An 18632-nucleotide genomic window follows, 5' to 3' on the forward strand; every position below is an offset into this window, starting at 1 on the left:
AAAATATCTGCTAATATGGCTGGGCACTTTCAGTTAGAGAAGGTTCAATAATTATTGGGATTTGCTTGTTAGGGTCCTGCTTTTTAAGATAATTGTATGCAAAGTGCTTCCTTGAATTCGGGGTGCACTATTCCTCTGGTGAAAGATGCATGTATGTGTGACCTGACTGTAGTGACTATTGGAGAGAGTAGAGGGGTTGAAGGAAAGATAGGGATACAGATCTTTTGCAATGCTTTGTTTTTCTGTTGGACATCATACCTAATGCATGCTGTTGTATTTGTAAATCAAAAATAATTGGGGCTATATTGACATTGGCATACATTCTGTGTATATATGTTTTTCTGACTGATTGAAATATTTCTAATTAGGAATATTACTCAAAGATGCATATTAAGCAAATCTCTCTACAGAACCTTAATACATGTCCATATTGTCTGGTTTATTTGTCCCTTGTTCAACAATGATGTTGCCAAATTTAAGGCCCACATGATCTCCAGAAATGTGTGGTGGTAACTCTTGGTACTAGCTATATCTGTGAGTATGTATTCATTTAGTTGTAATTTCATAGGTGCAAAATAGACGTATTTAGCTTATTTGGAAGGTACATAAAATACTGTTTTCCTATACTGACACCAGTGATCCATGGCGACACTGGCAGGATGTTCCATAAAAGATCAACCTGAATAGGGAACAATTTACAACCCACCTTTGCTTTCTTTAGGTGGTTCATTGGGGATATTGGGTTCACTGAGAGTAGGCATCTAGAAGGACTATAGAAGCTAGATTGTGCAACCATTAATATAGGACCATTACCTGCCAGTGTTCTGTGCAGCAAAACAAGCAAATGTGTGATTGCCTTTTGTACCGAGAGGGAAGCTGGAAGAAGCAGCAGCAATTTGAATGGGTTGAAGATGAAAAAATAAGGGTGTGGATGTACCCAGATACAAAGAATTGCAATAATACAACCTTGCCAAAATAATGTAACCAAGAAAACCCAGTGAACGAATGTTAAAACATTGCACGCTCTTCTTAACATTCTCAGCTAAAAAACGGGTTGTAGTCAAAGATCAGGATGTTAGATGACAGATTGGTATAGAAACATATGCCTACAAAATAGAAGCCTGAGAATTAGGTTAGCAATGTAGTGTTTATCTCAACTGTGAATGCAGGGTCTAAAAAGAAGGCTCTCTCTCTTTGCAGAATTAGTATATTCTGGTCATTCACGAACTTGCCTGCAACATATGTTCTTTTACATTGACGAGCATTGCCTTCAAATCCTCCTCAACCGAGTGCAGAATGTGTGTAACACCCACATTGGCACATTGGCACAGGTTTGCATTCCTTGATATATCAGTAATGCAAACCCCTGGGGTACCCCACACATTAAGTCATGGGGTGGAAGAATCTTTCTTGTTCCTGAGGACCGATCTAAATACCTTGAAAGCTGTATTCCTTCTCCTTGTTATATTCTGCTCCTCCAGAAAATGCTGCAGCGGCTGAACTGTCCCAGACTCAAAGAGCATAACAGGAATGGTAAAAGGGACATGGGTTGGAAAAATGTTTTGATGCACGGATCTAGGAAAGTTTCTTAAGTAGCTGTTTATTATTATTAATAATAAAAATAATAATAATAATAATAATAATAATAATAATAATAATAATAATAATAATGTATTTCACCGCAGCTTTGTATAAACGCAGGGTCACATTTCCTGGGTGGAGTGATACGTTGATTTCCATAACCAGATCTTGGCTTAAGGTGTGATTGGCAGCTTTGCAATTATTACTGGGGCATCCAGACATCCATGCGTTGTTCATGAAGGCATTCAATTCTAAGTTTGTTAAGGTCTAGGTTTTATAAATAAGAGGCTAGATTATGTTTGATGATTGATCAGAATGTTTGCATTCAAAGCAATTCGCCACTGGTTTATTATCTTTGAGTTCTTAACATATAGTGAAAGGTTTGCCAGGTATATACGAGGAGGAACACTACATGTAGTGGTGTAGTAGGAGCATTTCGACTGAACTGTCCCTTTGTTCTGAGTTATGAATGTGCACCTATGCCGATGGAATTGTATTGAGATGGAAAGCAGACTGTGCTCCCCAAGATTAATTTGATCATTTTCATCGGCGCCATCTTGGAATGTTTTTGTTTCTCCTTTGCCTCTTTGGTAGCTTAGAGGTTGAGCAGGCTTCTTGACATTTCTAACCGCGCTGAACCTGGAGGAATGGAGTACTGGGTAATTATAGGAGTAAAGCCCTCGTCTGGGGGGGGGAAACAAGGCATTATGAAACATGAGCTCGTCTTATCCCAGGTCACTGCACAGGGGCAGATAAGTCAGGCTCCAGGCCCAGAAGTCCCAGGATTCTCCAGAGCCGCAGGCCTTCCCACTTAATGATTTACTTTAGTTCAGGTATTAATGCGGAAACTCGTCTCTTTTGTTCAGGTATGTGAGCATTTAGGTATGTGACAGTATAAAACGAGGCACAAAAAATAAAGCTTGTGATAAACATAATAAGTGCACACTTCCATGCATACAAACATACATACATACTTGGATTGAAGACATGTTGATCTGACAAGGAGCTGAAGTTAGAATTTTTTTCCCCACAAAATATTAAACACGTGTTTTGATCTGCTCACAATAAACATTAGGAAAGCAGCTTAGCGATGCAGAACACTCATTTGCTTACTCAGCAAAACCACAGACAATAAAGCGACAGCTACAGTACATGGGAGCTCGCCGTATTGATCTGCGGGCCCTTTGATCTGGCAATGGAAGTTGATTGTGCAGCAATCTAAAGAAAACACAGCAGCATCTCACATGAGAGAGGCTCACTTTACATAAGTCAGTTTCTGTGGTTCAGAAAGAGATTCTGTGCCGAGTTGCTGACTCGAGTACTTTTCAACAGCCGCCTTCCGTTCATTCATACGCCAGAATGCATTACGCGGATGAGCCGCTCCCCGTGAAGGCTTCCAGGGGGGCAACATCAATATGACGCGGAGCACAGAGAGAGAGCGACCACGCAACAAGAACTCCTAATTGATAGCACTGTGCATGAAACACCGAACAGCACACAGGTTGTCCTCAAAGTGAACAGCACAAAGTGTGTCTCCACCCTACAGTGCATACGACACGGAATAGCACATGGCTTGTCACCATCCTAATAGAACAGTGAAAAACACAACGTGTTTCTCCACCCTAGTATATGCACAGTGCATAACACACCGAACAGCACAACATTTGTCTATACCCTATTAGAAAGCAACATGCATAAGAAACTGAAAAGCACAAAGAGCGTCCCCATTTCCCTTAGGGGCTTAACCTGACGTTTAACAGTGGAGCACAGCTTTCAGCTGGGCACCCCTGGACTTTTGCTCATCTGTTATGGGTAAACTGACACGTCCTTCAGGCTGTCAGTACTGGGAAACTATGTTTCCCTTAGTCTTTGACTATGTTGCCATATCTTGGTAACTTTGTATCTATGTGCCAAGTACCTTACAGTACCGCGCATAGGGGTCCTTTTGGTTTATGGCCCTAACTACCGTTTAAGGAGTTGTTGGTGTTTGTACAAGTTTGCCTACAATGAACTGGTGGCAGTGGTTTACTTTTTAAAGTATTTTTACTTTGTTTTTATGGACCATACCGCATTTACCATGTTTGGCCCAAGACTGTGGCCAGTGAGTGCCAAAAATGACCATGCAACAAAGTCTTTTGTTCTGTCCTTTGGCCATTTTGTCCCTTTGCCTTCACCCAGGTCGAGAGACCCGGGTATTCCTTATTTGGGCATGCAGCCTCCCACAAAAACACATCTATTGCAGAATCCTGCATGTCACTTGTGCTTGTGCCCAAGAAGAGGGTTGGGACTGTCTGTTCCCAATCCACACTACTGGTGCCAGTAGGTCTGGTAGGCCTGAATGACTGGAACCACTGTGGGCCATCAATGGCCCACGCCTGGCGTGCATGCACAAGAGCAGATCTTCCATTGGTTACCCTAGATTTGATCACAAAGCGAATCATGGATAAAAAAAGGGGCTCTACATCCATTCCAGGTCAATCACCTGAAGTTCACACCGGACTACAGAAGGAGCCAAGTATCCTGAACAAAAGAGCAGACTTGTGGAACCGCCAGAGACGTGCTAGAAGGTTTGGCACCTTGACCCTGCTAGTGTCCCATTGGGTCCCTGCCTTTGTATCGCACCAAGTCTGCACCTCCTGCTTACCCTCGCAAAGAGGCTCTTTGGAAGTGTTCCTGGGCCATCCAGCTTTCTGACCAGATTAAACCCCGATTAACATACAGGAGTGCCACCGTCCTGAGTTGAGACTTGAGGCTTTGGAAATTGCTTACTTAAGGTCCTGGGCCCTCTCCTGCCAAAACTGGTTTGCAATTTATGAGAGTGCACCACGCCATAAGCATTTGCTGTTCCTATGTTGCCCGTTGTGGTGGCTGTCGCTGTAAGTGCCTGCAGACCTGCCCCCCCATGTCCTGAGACGTGCTGCACCGGAACTATCATTCTTCTTTCTTCGAGAGTTGAGTAAAGGCTACTGTCCCGCCACAGATGAATGCCCCGTCCTGCAGCCGCTGTGAGCCAGAGTGTTCTGTAACTGCAGGGGTGAAACTTACTAGCGAATTGGACTAGACTGGCAACCTTTGACCTGGACTGTGTCAAGGGTTATTGAGTACTTGCATCACTTACCGTTGGCCCCCTGGCATATCCATATGTTTTTACGCATGAGAATCCCTGAAAAGATGCTCTCCTTAGCTGGGCTGTCCCGCGCACCCCAGCTATTCCCGAACTCCAAAATGGGCTCTATCTGCAAGGGTTGATCCTCCTCAAGGGTTAGGGCCTTATACTTCATGGTCACAACGCCCTTCTTGAACAGCTACGGCTCCCTGAAGAGAACCCGCTTTTCACTTTACTCTCGACCGCACGTTGTTAACGCACTGCTGTACTTGGAGCATAAGGCTTCTCACCTATTAGGGCTGGACTGCATACGATAGGGATTGACTTCAAATAACTGCCAAATGCAATATCTGTGTTGAACATACCTCTTCTGTTGCGGGTGTGGTTATTTTTCCCCTTTCCCCATCACTAGGCTAAACGCATTTTGTATATATGTTAGTGAAAAATGTGTGTGATAACTGTACTGTTATTATTGTGGTTTATTTGTGTTTAGTTGTAAAGGCCTATAATAAAGGTATTTTTGATATACATCTATCTAAGAGTAATCTGTGGAGTTTTACTGCGTGTACTCATTACGGGCTTCCGATCACTCTCACCCTTCCTGAGACTTGACCAGCTGCCAAGCTACCATAGATTGGTCTGGCTTGTCTAGAAGGTTCACCTGTTCTATTAAAACAGGATGGCCTCCTAAACTTCTGCCCACCAGCTCAGAGTTTATAAATCCATCTTAACATCCATCCTAGTAAAAATCACAGTGCACAAGACACTGTATAGTACGTGTGTCCCCACCCTGTACATTGCACAGAGCATAAGACATTGAGTAGCACATTTGTCTCCACACTAATAGATAGCACAGTGAAAAGGAAACTAAATAGCAACACATTGTTTGCACCCTAGTAAATAACCCAGTGCATTAGACACTGAATAGCACACTGTGTGTCCCCATACCTGTAGATAGCCTAATGCAAAAGATGCTGAATAGCACCACACATGTCTCCTATCTAGTACATATCACAGTTCATCGGACACTGAATAGCACAATGGTTGTCCCCATCCTAGTAGATAAGACCATTCTAAAGGCACTGTACAGTAAAAACATTGCCTCCGACATAGTAGACAGGACAGTGCATCAGACACAGAAAAGCACACCATTTGTTGTCTCTGCCCTTGAAGATAGCACAGTGCATTAAACAATGAATAACAAAACATTTGTCTCCACCTTAGTCTATAGCACAGTGCATAGGACACTGAATAGCACAATATTTGTCTCCACCGTAGTACACAGCACAGTGCATAAGGCAATGAATAGCACAGTGTTTTTTTTCCACAATAGTACATAGCACAGTGCATAAAATATTGAACATCACATTTGTCTCCACTTTAGTAGAAAGCGAAGTGCATAAGACGCTGACTAACAACATGTTTTTCTCCACCTTAGTAGATAACACAGTGCATACGAGCCTGGATAGCACAACGTTTGTCCACACTTTTGTTGATTGCACAGTGCATAAAACACTAAATAGCACAACATTGTCTACACCCTAGTAAAATAGCACAATGCATAACACACTGAAAAACACAACGTGGTCTCCACCCTAGTACATAGCACAGTGTAAAAAAAACACAAAATGTGTCTTCACTCCATGGCATGGCACAGTGCCTAGTACACTGGATAGCACAACGTTTGTTTCTACCCTAATAGATTGCACAGTCCATATGACGCTGAATAGCACAATGTCTGTCCCAACCTAGGAGATAGCATTGTTCAAATAGCACTGTACGCCATTATGTTTGCCTCCACCCTAGAACATAGAATAGTGCACAAAACAATGAATAGCACAAAGATTGTCTTGAGTAGAAGACACAGTGCATAACAAAATGAAGAGCATGTTTGTCTCCACCCTGGCTGATAGCGCAGTGCAAAAATCACTAACAGCACATCGTTTGTATTCACCCTAGTACATATCAGAGTCCAAAAAACACTGACTAGCACAATGTTTGTCTGTGCTTTAGTACAACACACAATGCATATAGATAGAACAGTACATTATTCACTGAATAGCACAACATTTCTCGTCACTATGGTAGATAGCAGAAGGCATAACACATTAAACAACACAACATGAGTCTATCACTTTGGGGAAGATACACAATGTCACGATGTCTGTCTCCCCTTAATAGATAGCACAGTGCACAAGAAACTGAATAGCACAACGTTGGTCTCACTGCTATAAAACACCAAACGCCTATGGCAGAGGAAAGCTATCTTGTTTCATTGCATTCACCTGCAGATTCGGCCCATGTCCTAATATATTATAATGGTAAAGACAGTGTGCTTCTCTACAATGTGTATTATATCATCACCTAAAAACTATTGGGTCACACTTTCACCGTGTCAGTTACAAGCTAGAGTAATTAGCAATTCTAACCATAATATTCATTGAAGATAATAGGCATTACTGACAAAATGATTTAAGCATATTAATGTTGTCTCTGCTTGTATAGGACACATGTGTACATGTCCAGCCTTTGAATGTCCATCAACATCTAGGCCTGTTCCAGCCCCCCCCCCACTCCATGAGGAAGAGTCTGCCAGTGAATAGGACTTTTTTCAGAGTATATACATCTTTTCCAACACATTGCACACAGAATTGAAGAGTTGACTCTTAGGGCATCATTATAAGTTTGGTAGTATCAGTGTGGTAAATCCACAGAGTGTTGGGTGTCCTGACCCACGTTTGAGCTATCATGCTGCAACATTTGGTGCTGTGGGCTTAGAAAATCCAAGATGGCCAAAAAGCCCACAAGTGCGCCAGAATCCAGGAGAACCACGCAGTTTGTGCGCACACCAAAATGGTTACCTCACTTGCCACCCACCAGTGTAAAGAAAGATCTTTGTTAACAAAATCCACTGTTACTGATGTCAAAAAGTTGCTGAAATCGTGGCTCACCGGACCACTTTAAAGATTCAACCCTTTTGTGGGGTTCCACATAACCAACCATTTTACTGTAAGGAGCCCCATCAAAACAATGTTAAGCAAGGATTATTTACTACCATGTAACAACCATTCCTGTTTGGAATGCATTAATCCAAGAAAGATCCCAAAAATGGATGCAGTACCAACAAAATCCTCAAGGCGGCGCTAGCGGTCTAAACTCTGACAGGAGAACTAAGTGCAGTTGCTGACAAAGGGATTTGACTCAGCTGACTTCAAAGGCTGTATTTTAAATAAAAATTAGCCACCTGCTGTTCCCAGAGGCCAGAAGCCTGGGAAACCCTCTCACCTCAAGAGATTCACACCACAGCCCAGGATATCACATGGTCATAATAACCAAATGCAAAGTGACCCCCTGGTCTGCTGACCTCAACCTCCTGGAGACCACACAATAGGCTATTGCACTTGAATAGAATATGTTGATTTTGACCGTTTCCTGTCAACAAAGGCCTGCCTGCCAGAAGACACATGTGATCACTGACCCACCCAAGTCTTGGAGGCGGACTCCAACACCTTGAGAACTGACTTGAAAGCAAAATATATATTTTACAGAAACACTGATAACTCTTTGTAATCAAATGACAGGAATGTATAACTTTGAGAGCCTTCATTTAAAAAATGTACCTTCGATTCAAGCCCAAACTCCAATTTGTGTGATGTTCTGGGGCCAAACCCTGCTATTTATGTATACTACAGACTCTATGTTTAAGCTAGAGACATGGTAATTTACTGGAGTATATATGGACAGGCCGTGTACATGTGTATAAATCTGGAGAAAAATCCGATGTTGCAAAACCCACTAAAAAGCACCAAAGGTTGCCATTTCTGAATGCAAGCCCCCAGGAAGAGCAGAATTGGAACAGGGGCTACCTCATGTGATATGTGATGGGTGCATGTAATTTCATACCACTGTGTATCTATGAAATATGTCTTTAGGTCAAATATAGATTGTGTGTAAAGTTGACAGGGGTGGGTTCTCTGTATCATAAACAGACCTCATCATGATGACACTTCATTTCATTCCCCCAATCAAGGGGAAGAGGAGGAAGTGGCCAATGACAAGTGGAGAGGGGTAGGGCCTAGAAAGCTAGCCTCTCCACCCACTTTCAAAACACATAAAAGCAGACAGTCAGGACAGATAGGGACATTCTATTCCATCTGCTGCGGTACGCTCTGCCGGGAAAATCCATACTTTACCTCCATCAACCTCCAGAGAGCCAACACAGAGACTTCAATCTATCCACCTTCAGAGACCAAGACTTTACTTCAGAATTTGTAGCAGAGAGGTCAACTCCAAGCTAAATCCCTCTTTAGCAGGCCTCAAATCATTGCAACTATTCACAGCCAGGCGAGCTGTTTGAATTCTTTGCAAGAACTCTTGCCATTTGCCAGAGAGCAGTGTTGTATCCAGAGAGAGACCAGCTGAACCGGAGACCGCTGTATCCGGACCCACAGACCTGATCAGAACCAGAGACCCAGACCAGACCAGCAGAGTAGAGCTGACCCAGATGCTGTGCGCAGAAACCGTCCGTGGCAAGTGAAGAAAACCTGTTGACCAGATCCGTGGCGAGGCCTATTTCTAAATATATTGTGAGTACCTAGCAGAACTGTGCAGAACCAATCTCTTAGTTAAAATAATATAATTCAATCTATTTTAATCTAACCAGAACTGCCTCCTAACTGCCACCTGTCATTTGCAAAGCTGTCACCTGTCATTTTCTATCTGCAAGCTGTAACCTGTCGCTTTGAACTTTTAAAATTTCAAATCTGAAAAACTACCTTTATTTAATCGTCCGTATCTCTGGAACCGTTTGGGCTAGGTTTAACTTTCCTATGAAAGCTTAGAATCTGAGCTTTTCAACAAGCCTAGAACTGACTTCCTAGGTTCCCCCTGGTCTGCTGACCTCATACTTTTGCCGTAATCACGATTCTCGCACTCGCGAATTTTACCGCGATTTGCAATTTGGTTAAAAATCCAGCCACGTGTGAAAACAGCAGCTTCATTGCTTTCCTTTGCCAAAAATTCGTTTAACCTGCTAGTCACTCCTAGATCCTTGCTAAAGTGAGCCTGAACTCATCCCAAGTATATTTCACTCACCCTGAACCTCCTAAAGGGAATTAAAACCATTTTCAGCATATTTCTCACTGCATTGTCACCATATTCAAAGCATTTTGCCTGTGTTTCAAAACTCCTATCTGTGTATAAGCTGCTGGGGTGGAATTGAACTGAATTCTATTTGATTGCATTCCTAAGAACTGTGTCATCTTCATCTCCTTACAGTGCATAAAAGGGGGGGTGAATTGTCCAAGAAAGTGATTACATTGTCTTTTGCTGAAATCCTATCAAGTTATTTTCTGTACTGCATTTCATTCCACATTGCATCCATTTGAAACCATAAAAGTATTGTTGCTATCGTATCCATCCTATAACCACTCATCATTGATTATAAAGAAGTGTGCTAGTGCCGGACTATCCATTATTGATTACTGCTCAGATTAAGTGTGATATTCAATTATTAATTTATTATAAAGTGTGATATATATATATATATATATATATATATATATATATATATATATATATATATATATATATTGTTTAAATTATCAAATAAACCGTTTAAACTTGCAAAACAGAACTACTTCGTGGCTCAGTGGGGTCAGGGGGATTCCAAGAGAGGGGTGTTATATAGGGGTAGTCATCCAGAACGCATGAACTGGACGTAAAGATATACCAATAAGGGTTTCCATTCAGTATCCCAGACTAGGCATTGACTTAGCTGTAGTGTTGAATTGAATCCTCTTACAAGAGATACCACCAAACAGAAATACTGTTACTGCTATTTGGTCTGGAGGTATTACCCCAGATTACAATTGGTGGTGGTGTTAGTCCCCATTTATTTGGAGTCTACAGGACTCCATTGGGCATTTTGGCATAATTACGTAGCAGTAATTCTGCCGAAATTGGGAGAAAGTTGGCATATTAACCTCCAGCTCATAGCTGTCATGGCCATAAAAAACAATAAGCAGTAAAATGTATTTGGGTCAAGAATACTTGTATTATGAACATGGCACCTCATTTTGGGTGCCAAGTGTATTTAACATAGGGAACTTCCATTACTACAGCAACCCCACGTGTACTCTTGGGTGGGGCTGCTGCTATTGGGTTGCCTTGTACGTGCTGACTCTCTGGGAGTGGCAGGGTTTGGTAGGCAAGCCAGGCCTAGTGGGCGTGCCCACGGTCACAGCTATAGAAGCTGCTCCAATCCCCTCGGCAGACGTTTCACGTTATTCTGCAGTTCCATGCAGCGTAACGCTCACCGCCACCTCGGGTTAAACTTACCTTTGGAAATCCTGTTTCCTGTCTCCATACTTACCATCTGAGGAACCTTCTCTCACCTGTGCGCGTCTTCAAATCTTCCAGAACGCAGACATCTTCATCTTCGCACCGCAGCTCACCTTCAAACCTTCCAGAATGCTGAAACCTTCATCTTAATACCGCAGCACGACGTGCTCCACCTGCGACCGCAGAACCTGCAAGTAAAAACAAAAGGCAAGGTTAGACACTTAACAGACGTTAAGTTTAAGACCGCGCTACCACCAAAGCTCATATTTTTCCTTAAACCATCACTCACCTGTTGTCGGACATTGCGGTTTCATCCATCTTTCTCCCGGCCATGCTCTGCACCTCCACAGCTGCTTTTTGGCAGCATTTCCACCTATTGGGAAGAAAACAGAAGAGAAAACGTTATTCAGGAATTAACAACACTGTTGAGAGCAATAATATCAAGACAGAAAACAGAAAGGGGAAAAGACAAGAGACATTGAGAGACACTTACCATCAACCAGGGGAAAGCATAGTCGCAGCTGGACTGGACTATTACTTACCAGGGATCAGTGAAGGAACTAGATCCCATCAACGAGCAGCCCTGCCTGACGTAGCAGGATGGAGAGCTCATCATCAATAATTACCAGGTGAGCCTAATGGGCCGATACATGCCCACAGAAATCGCACGTTGGTTTGAAGGGTTTGAGAGGTACAACAGTCACCGACCAGCGCACTCACGTTTTCTCATATCCACGCAGGAGCGGTGCCACCAATTATCACTGTCCACAGCTTATCCACAGGGGCAGAGAGCTGACTGGGGTGATCTAACTCCTGGGAGGGCTGCAACCATGCCCCAATGCCTCCGCAGAGACCAGGTGAGCGTAACAATAGCTGAGGTGAATCCTCCAACTTTCTGACGAAACTTATAGTTGGATAGTGCGGTATCGCAGCAGAGTATGGTAATACCTCTGCATTTAACCCGCACCACCCAACTCGCTCGTAATGAGGCCCTTCATCTATAAGTTTTCATATATAAAGGGGTTATGTCAGGAAATGCCTTTCAGGCACTTGATGGTGCAGATATTCTCACAATGTTGAAGGTTTGGAAACATCACAGAGGTTTTTAGATGTAATGATCATTCACACAAATCCCAGCACTGTGGCGTTAAATGGGCCAGTGCTAACTGGGATTGCACCATGTTAATCTTCAAAAGCTGTCCCACCCCACCGCCTACTCCCAAGTCAGGGTGCTGCAGTGCTTCCCTCTGTCCCGAGCCTTACATTTCCCTGATGCAATTTTTCCTGTGCATGTTTTAGGAGTCGGCAGATGCCCTGGAGAAGACTTAAGGTAGTTTAGAATTTCAGGGTCCTAGCAACATATGTACAAACTCTGGAAGGAATGCATTCAGGGAAACTGTTATCGTCCAAACCTCACACCAGAGACCGGAAGTTGGCCACATGAGTATATGTATGCTTCATGGGTTGCAGACATGTTTCTGTTGAGCCGAGTGATTTGACCAACAAAGTGAGGACCAAACCCAGTGCTCACGAGGGTGGCATGCTTCAGTCAATATCACAAAACACATGTGTCAACATTTTCTTTTTGAATGAGGTCAATTTCCTCACTGACTTAATTGTTAATATACGAAGAGAGAGAGAGTGTGATTTTATTTTTTAAAAGACAGTTATTTATTCTAAAATCAGGCCAGAAAGTATTATATATATCAAGCAGATTGGATTCAAACAAGACCATTTTAGACCATGCTAAGTGAACCAAAATACATGTTTGCAGGCTTTTATGATGCTTTGTTTGGGGGAGGTGGCACTTTCCTTAGCCACCTGCCACGCACTTTAGTCCACACCCATCACTATTTCTGCCACATTCCCCTGTTAGTTCCCCCTCCAATTTCTCATCCCACTTAAAGCATTGGCCAGCACTTAATGCTAAATATGAGATAACAATGTTGGATAATTGACTCTCTTTCATTACAAATGTAAATGAATGAATGGAGGACCCTAACTTGATGGTTCAAAGTTAAGGCCAGCAGAATGTGGACATATTGGGCATGATGGATGGGAGGAGCACACGTCTAAAGTGGAAGTAGTGACAGAAAGACAAATGAAGTGCCAGTGACAGAAAGTTGAGCAATTCCTGAGGATGGACATGTGTCCCAAATGCATTGGGCCTCAAGTGTTTGCCTGTGTCTCGGATATAAATGCATCGTTATTTTAAGTTTGTGAAACACTGTTCACCAAACGTAGGCTAACGTTTACAAACGTATCAGATTCTGTTTCTACAATATTAATATGCTATCATTTGTTACATGCATTAACCTGATAGGTCCCATTGTTCTGACAACAGCGTCAGACTGCAGCATACATCTTCTGTTAAATAAGGACATTTATATACCACTACCTGGGTTCAGAACTCAGTACCTTGACAGGTTTGACCTGTGGCCCACATACCCAAACAATGTTCACTTAATGCATTAGCCAGAACATTGGTAAATCCTGATTTTAAAATGATTCATGAGTAGCAACAAAGGTACACTAGGCATGGCAAATAGATCTCAAGATAAATATGGTATTTTGCTCACAATTTCAACCGTCAACATCCAGAAAAGGCTGTGCAGTACTTTTCAAATAAAAGATACAGGAAACTAATGTAGACTTTGCATCTTCTCTTCCCCATAGACCTTATCCACACCTAAATATGAGCTGATCATTGAAGCAAAAGACATGTCTGGCAGCGATGTTGGTTTAACGGGCACAGCCACAGCAACCATTGTCATCGATGACAAAAACGATCATGCGCCAGAATTTACCAAGAAGGAGGTAAGCATTTGTAGATTCTTAAAACTGATTTATTTCAATTCATGCATACATATGGATACAACTCTAAACTGTAGCACGAGAAACTGTTTAAATGCAAATGTGCACTTTATGGAAGCACCTTATGACATCTGTTTACATGCACATTTTTTGCACACTATGGCACTTTATTTTGAATTGTTTACATGCAGTATTGCACTGATTTGCATTTATAATTGTGCTCCACGAAGCACTCTCTTATTTACAAAATGATGCTATTGTTTCTAGGCGAGTTATATGGTTATCTGAGGTTGAACATTTTATATAAAACAATGTGAGTCGTAGAACATTGAAACAGTGACTAAAGAATGGCTATTCACCATGATTGTTAACATCGAGGGTTGACCAGTCAATTTAATGACTAATTTAATGACTTATATAACTCTGTTGCATGTTAACAGTTTTGTTTTTTCAAAACAAAAGCACTATGCACATTTTCATGGAAATGTTTAAATATTGTTCTGAATCCGAAGTATTCTTTATCTTACACGCATTATACCATAATATTTTGTGAATGTATGTAACAGATGCAAAACGTATATAATCAAAGATGGCTGTGTGATTTGCTTAATGTCATTGCACATAAGAGAGGGAAAGTAGAAACTAAGGATGGACTAGGATCATGCTTTTCCTTTCCTGGTCTTTGACCATAGAGATGAATGCATGCAACCAGCCTGTATTGAGAGATGTCTGTGTGACCAAGCCACTAGTAGGTGGCGAAACGTGTCATGTGAGTCTTCTGTTTCTCAGGCTTTTAAAAAAAAAAACTATGTGGAATTGTCTTTGATTAAAGATCATGTGAAATTTGTAGGGACTGCCGTCTTCATTGGGAAGAAGCAAGAGTGTGGTCTGAGGCATTGTTGTGCCTCTTCTGCAAGTCCAGCTGTTTTCCATTTCCACACTTTTACGAGTTTGCGGATCAAACACATCATGTTAGTTACCCAGATAATCATGCAAACCTGGCAGCCATTTTATAGTATGTTTTTAAAGTTAGTTCAATGAAAACTTCCTGTCATTTTTATATCGCACTCTAAAATAGAGGGGCAGTATTACGTATAGGTGACTCTATTGTGTGGACAACTATTCATTTGTATTATATCAGCCCTTTTGCCTAGTAACGAATATTAGTCAATAATTGTACCACTGCAGTCTAATTCTGTGTGGCATGGCCATGAAAACAAAATTGGAAGCTTAAAGTTGAGCAAACTTGTACAAATTGAGCATATTAGCCCAAATGGATTATATTATGCTGTTAATATGCATCGTGTTCTAATGCCATCTTTACTTGTTAACCCCCAGTGTTCTTAATTACTGTGTAAAGTGCTGCATGCTATTACTAAAAAAGACTGATAACAACGTTTGCAGTAAACTGCATAGACAAACGGTAGCGTTTAATAATATCCTACATGGGAAGAGTCACCATCCCAAAACTTTGATCAAAAGCATTCCATGTGGTGAGAATATCAGAGCGAAATGAAACTGTTCTTTAGACAAGGACTTTCAAGAAAAAGTACGTAATATCGGATCTCCCTTTTTGGAAAGAGGCTACTCAAGACAAAGTGTCACCAATGCCTATAATAAGACGTAGCAAAACGTAACAGAGTGGATCTATTGCAGGTTAATAAGAAGGAAGGAGATAAAGAGTGTATAAGACGTATTACGCAATATAATCTTAAGGCACAGCAGAACAGAGAATATTTCAGAAGCACTGGTCAATCCTCAAAGCAGGTAATTATTTGAATAAGGTATTGAAGAGATCTCCAAAAATTACATCCTCTAAAGCAAAATCGTTGATGGACCTCAATTAGGTGAGCATGGTGAACCATATTAAACAAAATGACAATTGGTTACAAAGAGTGGTATCTAAGAAATGTTTTGATAAATGCAATGAATGCCAATTGTGCAAATATGTTTTACCTAGAACAATTGTCGACTGTGGTAAAAAGCAACAAAAAAGATGGTATATTGCACATAAGAGTAACTGTTTGATGAAATATGTAATAGCATATGTCAATGTCCAAAATTGTATGTAGGGTCCATGATCTGTCAAATAAATGTTTATATTTTAAAACATTACTGAGCTATTTTAAATAAGGATGACCATTATCCCTTAGCTGTACATTTTGCTGACAGACATAGTAGCAATACTACTTTAATTAGATTCTTTGCATTAGCACATGTTCCTGAGACAAATAGAAAAGGCAATCGAGAGCGTAAATTGCGTAAACTAGAGTCCAAACTGATTTATTGACATTGAGCATAATTCTGCTGAGAAATTGGCAATAAATCTACAGGATGACTATGGAGATATACACAAAATGTACTGTACTCAATGTGTGGTTTTTATTGAGATCTACTGTATGTTGGTTTTTAGAGTATGAAGCCTTTGATATGGGAGATGAGCGTACATACATTTATAATATATACATGTTTAACAATTTTGCACTTTGCAGTTTATGTTGCACACATCTGGGTAGGAATAGATATGTGGTAAAGAATGGTTATGGAAGTATAATATCGCACTAGCTTCCCAATAAGAGCATAAGATCTGCATGACAAGCTCAGCACGTAGCACTTTGATTTTCTTTTATTTCAGCACACTAGGGCTTTATAATAGTTCACAATGTCTTTTTTTAGAAATAGCACACAGCACTTTACACAGTAATTAAGCCCACGGAGGCTTCATGAATAAAGTTGGCATTAGGACATGATGCATGTTAACAGCATAGTATAACCCATTTGGTCGAATACGCCTCAATATGTGGTAGTTTGCTCAACTTTAGACTTCTAATTTTGTTTTCATGGCCGTACTTGGCAGAATTAAACTGCAGTGGTAAAATGATTGACTAATATTAGCCACTAGGCAAAAGGGCTGATATAATACAAATAGTTGTCCACACAATAGAGTTGCCTATAGGTAACACTACCTCTATTTTAGAGTGTGATATAAAAATGGCAGGAAGTTAGCATTGAACTTATTTTTAAAACATACTGTAAAATGGCCACCAGGTTTGCATAACTATCTGGAACAGGGAAGAGTAAGTTACATGATGTGTTTGATCAGCTGACTCATAGAAGTGTGGAAATAAAAAAAAAAGCTGGTAAAAACAATTTGTAACTTCTTTGGAGGAAGCCTGTGAGTTAAGGATGGAATGCATGGCACAATTTACAGGGCAGTACTGCACACACTGTTCTGTAAGTCCATGTTGGTTTTTAATGACTGTTTTTATGCTGATTTTATGAGTGAATACATTTAAACCATCTTTTGCACCTTATACAGACTGTGTGCTCTAACACTGTTTGTTCTACCTAAAGTTTACTTTTTAACCCATACACTAACAGTACTTCAGGCTTGAGCGATATTGTCTGATATATATATATATATTTTTTTTTTAAACATTGTTTCTCTATTGTAAAGAATGATTAAAACGAGATGTGACGGATCAAAGATCCTCTTAACATTTTCTAACAGGTCAGTCCGAACTCATAATATGCCACTACATTGTTCCAATATAGTTAAATGTAGGTTACATAATTAAATAGTTACTGAAGGATAAGGAATACGAGCAGTACTGGACTGAAGACAAGATGGATATATTCGTTTGAGAACTGACTAGGGCATACATACTTTCCTCAAGCGTGAAGTTCAAGCCTAAGAAGCAGCCACAGTGATGCTGGATGATGTAGGAACATGGATGGGGCAACCGGTCCATCGATTTAAAGATTTCCCAAGGCTAATGAGAATTTTGCTTCTGTCTTTTTCCTATTGATGCAGATTTGAACATGCATAAGATTTTTGGCACACAGTGCACCTAAGCTTAACGGGGGCCTAGATGTGGCATTGCTGTGAGTAGCATGCAATGGCAGCCTGTTTGAGCAAATGCTCTCTTTGCTCTCAATGATCAGTGAGAGCAAAGAGTAAGGGGTTGTGGATCCAGAAACATCCTAACTGATAAAGGGACATATGATTTAATATGTTAGAGGCATGGATCAGCTCCCCAGGGATTTGGCTGATTGGAGACAGACTTAATTGACTGATTCTATTAAACCACAAGCCCCAAACATAAGGAACAATTTAACAAAAATGTGTTCTAGAAAGGATGAGGTCATAGCGGATCCCAATAAGTGCCTTTTGGCTTTGGGCAAATGGTGCTGTGACTTCCCTTGAGCAGTTTTGTGAAAGAATGTGTATAGTGTTGATTTAAGATGACCACCATGGAAACAAGCTTACATGGTCGGAGTAACAACAAAAACACAACTGAGCTCAGCACTGCATTATTAGCTTGCTTTTGAGTCACAAAATACTGTGGAAGATCTGGATGAAATGGGTAAAGCATCAACAGGTGTGCTAGGCAACTACCAGAGGAAAGATATGTGGAAATCTACCCCAAGCACCATCTCAATCCAACCAATAACAGACACCAATTCAGATAAAAGGAGCCACCTGCCTCCCACCTCATAAAACAAGTCTAGGACCAGAAGGATCTGATGCTGTGTTAGTAGACATCCATGAGTTGGTGCCAGAGAGGAGAACCTTTGACTGCTGCTCAAAAGAAGCAGTTCCAGCATGGAGAACATCAAATGCACTTGTCTCCAGAACTGAGCCCTGATCTGCTGCAGATGGGGAAGACAACGTGCTACTAAGAAGAGCTCTACTTACAATGACATCGGTCTATACACATGCCTCAATTTCATAGGTGTTTTCGGAACACAGGATGCATACATAATGTATGCTATTCAACTTAAAAAC

At 41.1% G+C, this 18632-nt stretch overlaps 1 protein-coding gene across 1 annotated transcript in view; it reads left to right on the plus strand.

The window, feature by feature from the left end:
- Positions 1 to 18632, plus strand: part of CDH13 (cadherin 13) — a 2842668-nt gene that overhangs the window by 2120120 nt on the left and 703916 nt on the right. The window contains exon 8 of the mRNA XM_069638658.1: positions 13706 to 13846. Within this exon, the coding sequence (XP_069494759.1) occupies positions 13706 to 13846 (141 nt within the window). The remainder of the gene's footprint in view (positions 1 to 13705; positions 13847 to 18632) is intronic.

The sequence above is a fragment of the Ambystoma mexicanum genome, chromosome 1q (assembly GCF_040938575.1).
Source record: "Ambystoma mexicanum isolate Mex_15411 chromosome 1q, UKY_AmexF1_1, whole genome shotgun sequence".
NCBI lineage: Eukaryota > Metazoa > Chordata > Amphibia > Caudata > Ambystomatidae > Ambystoma > Ambystoma mexicanum.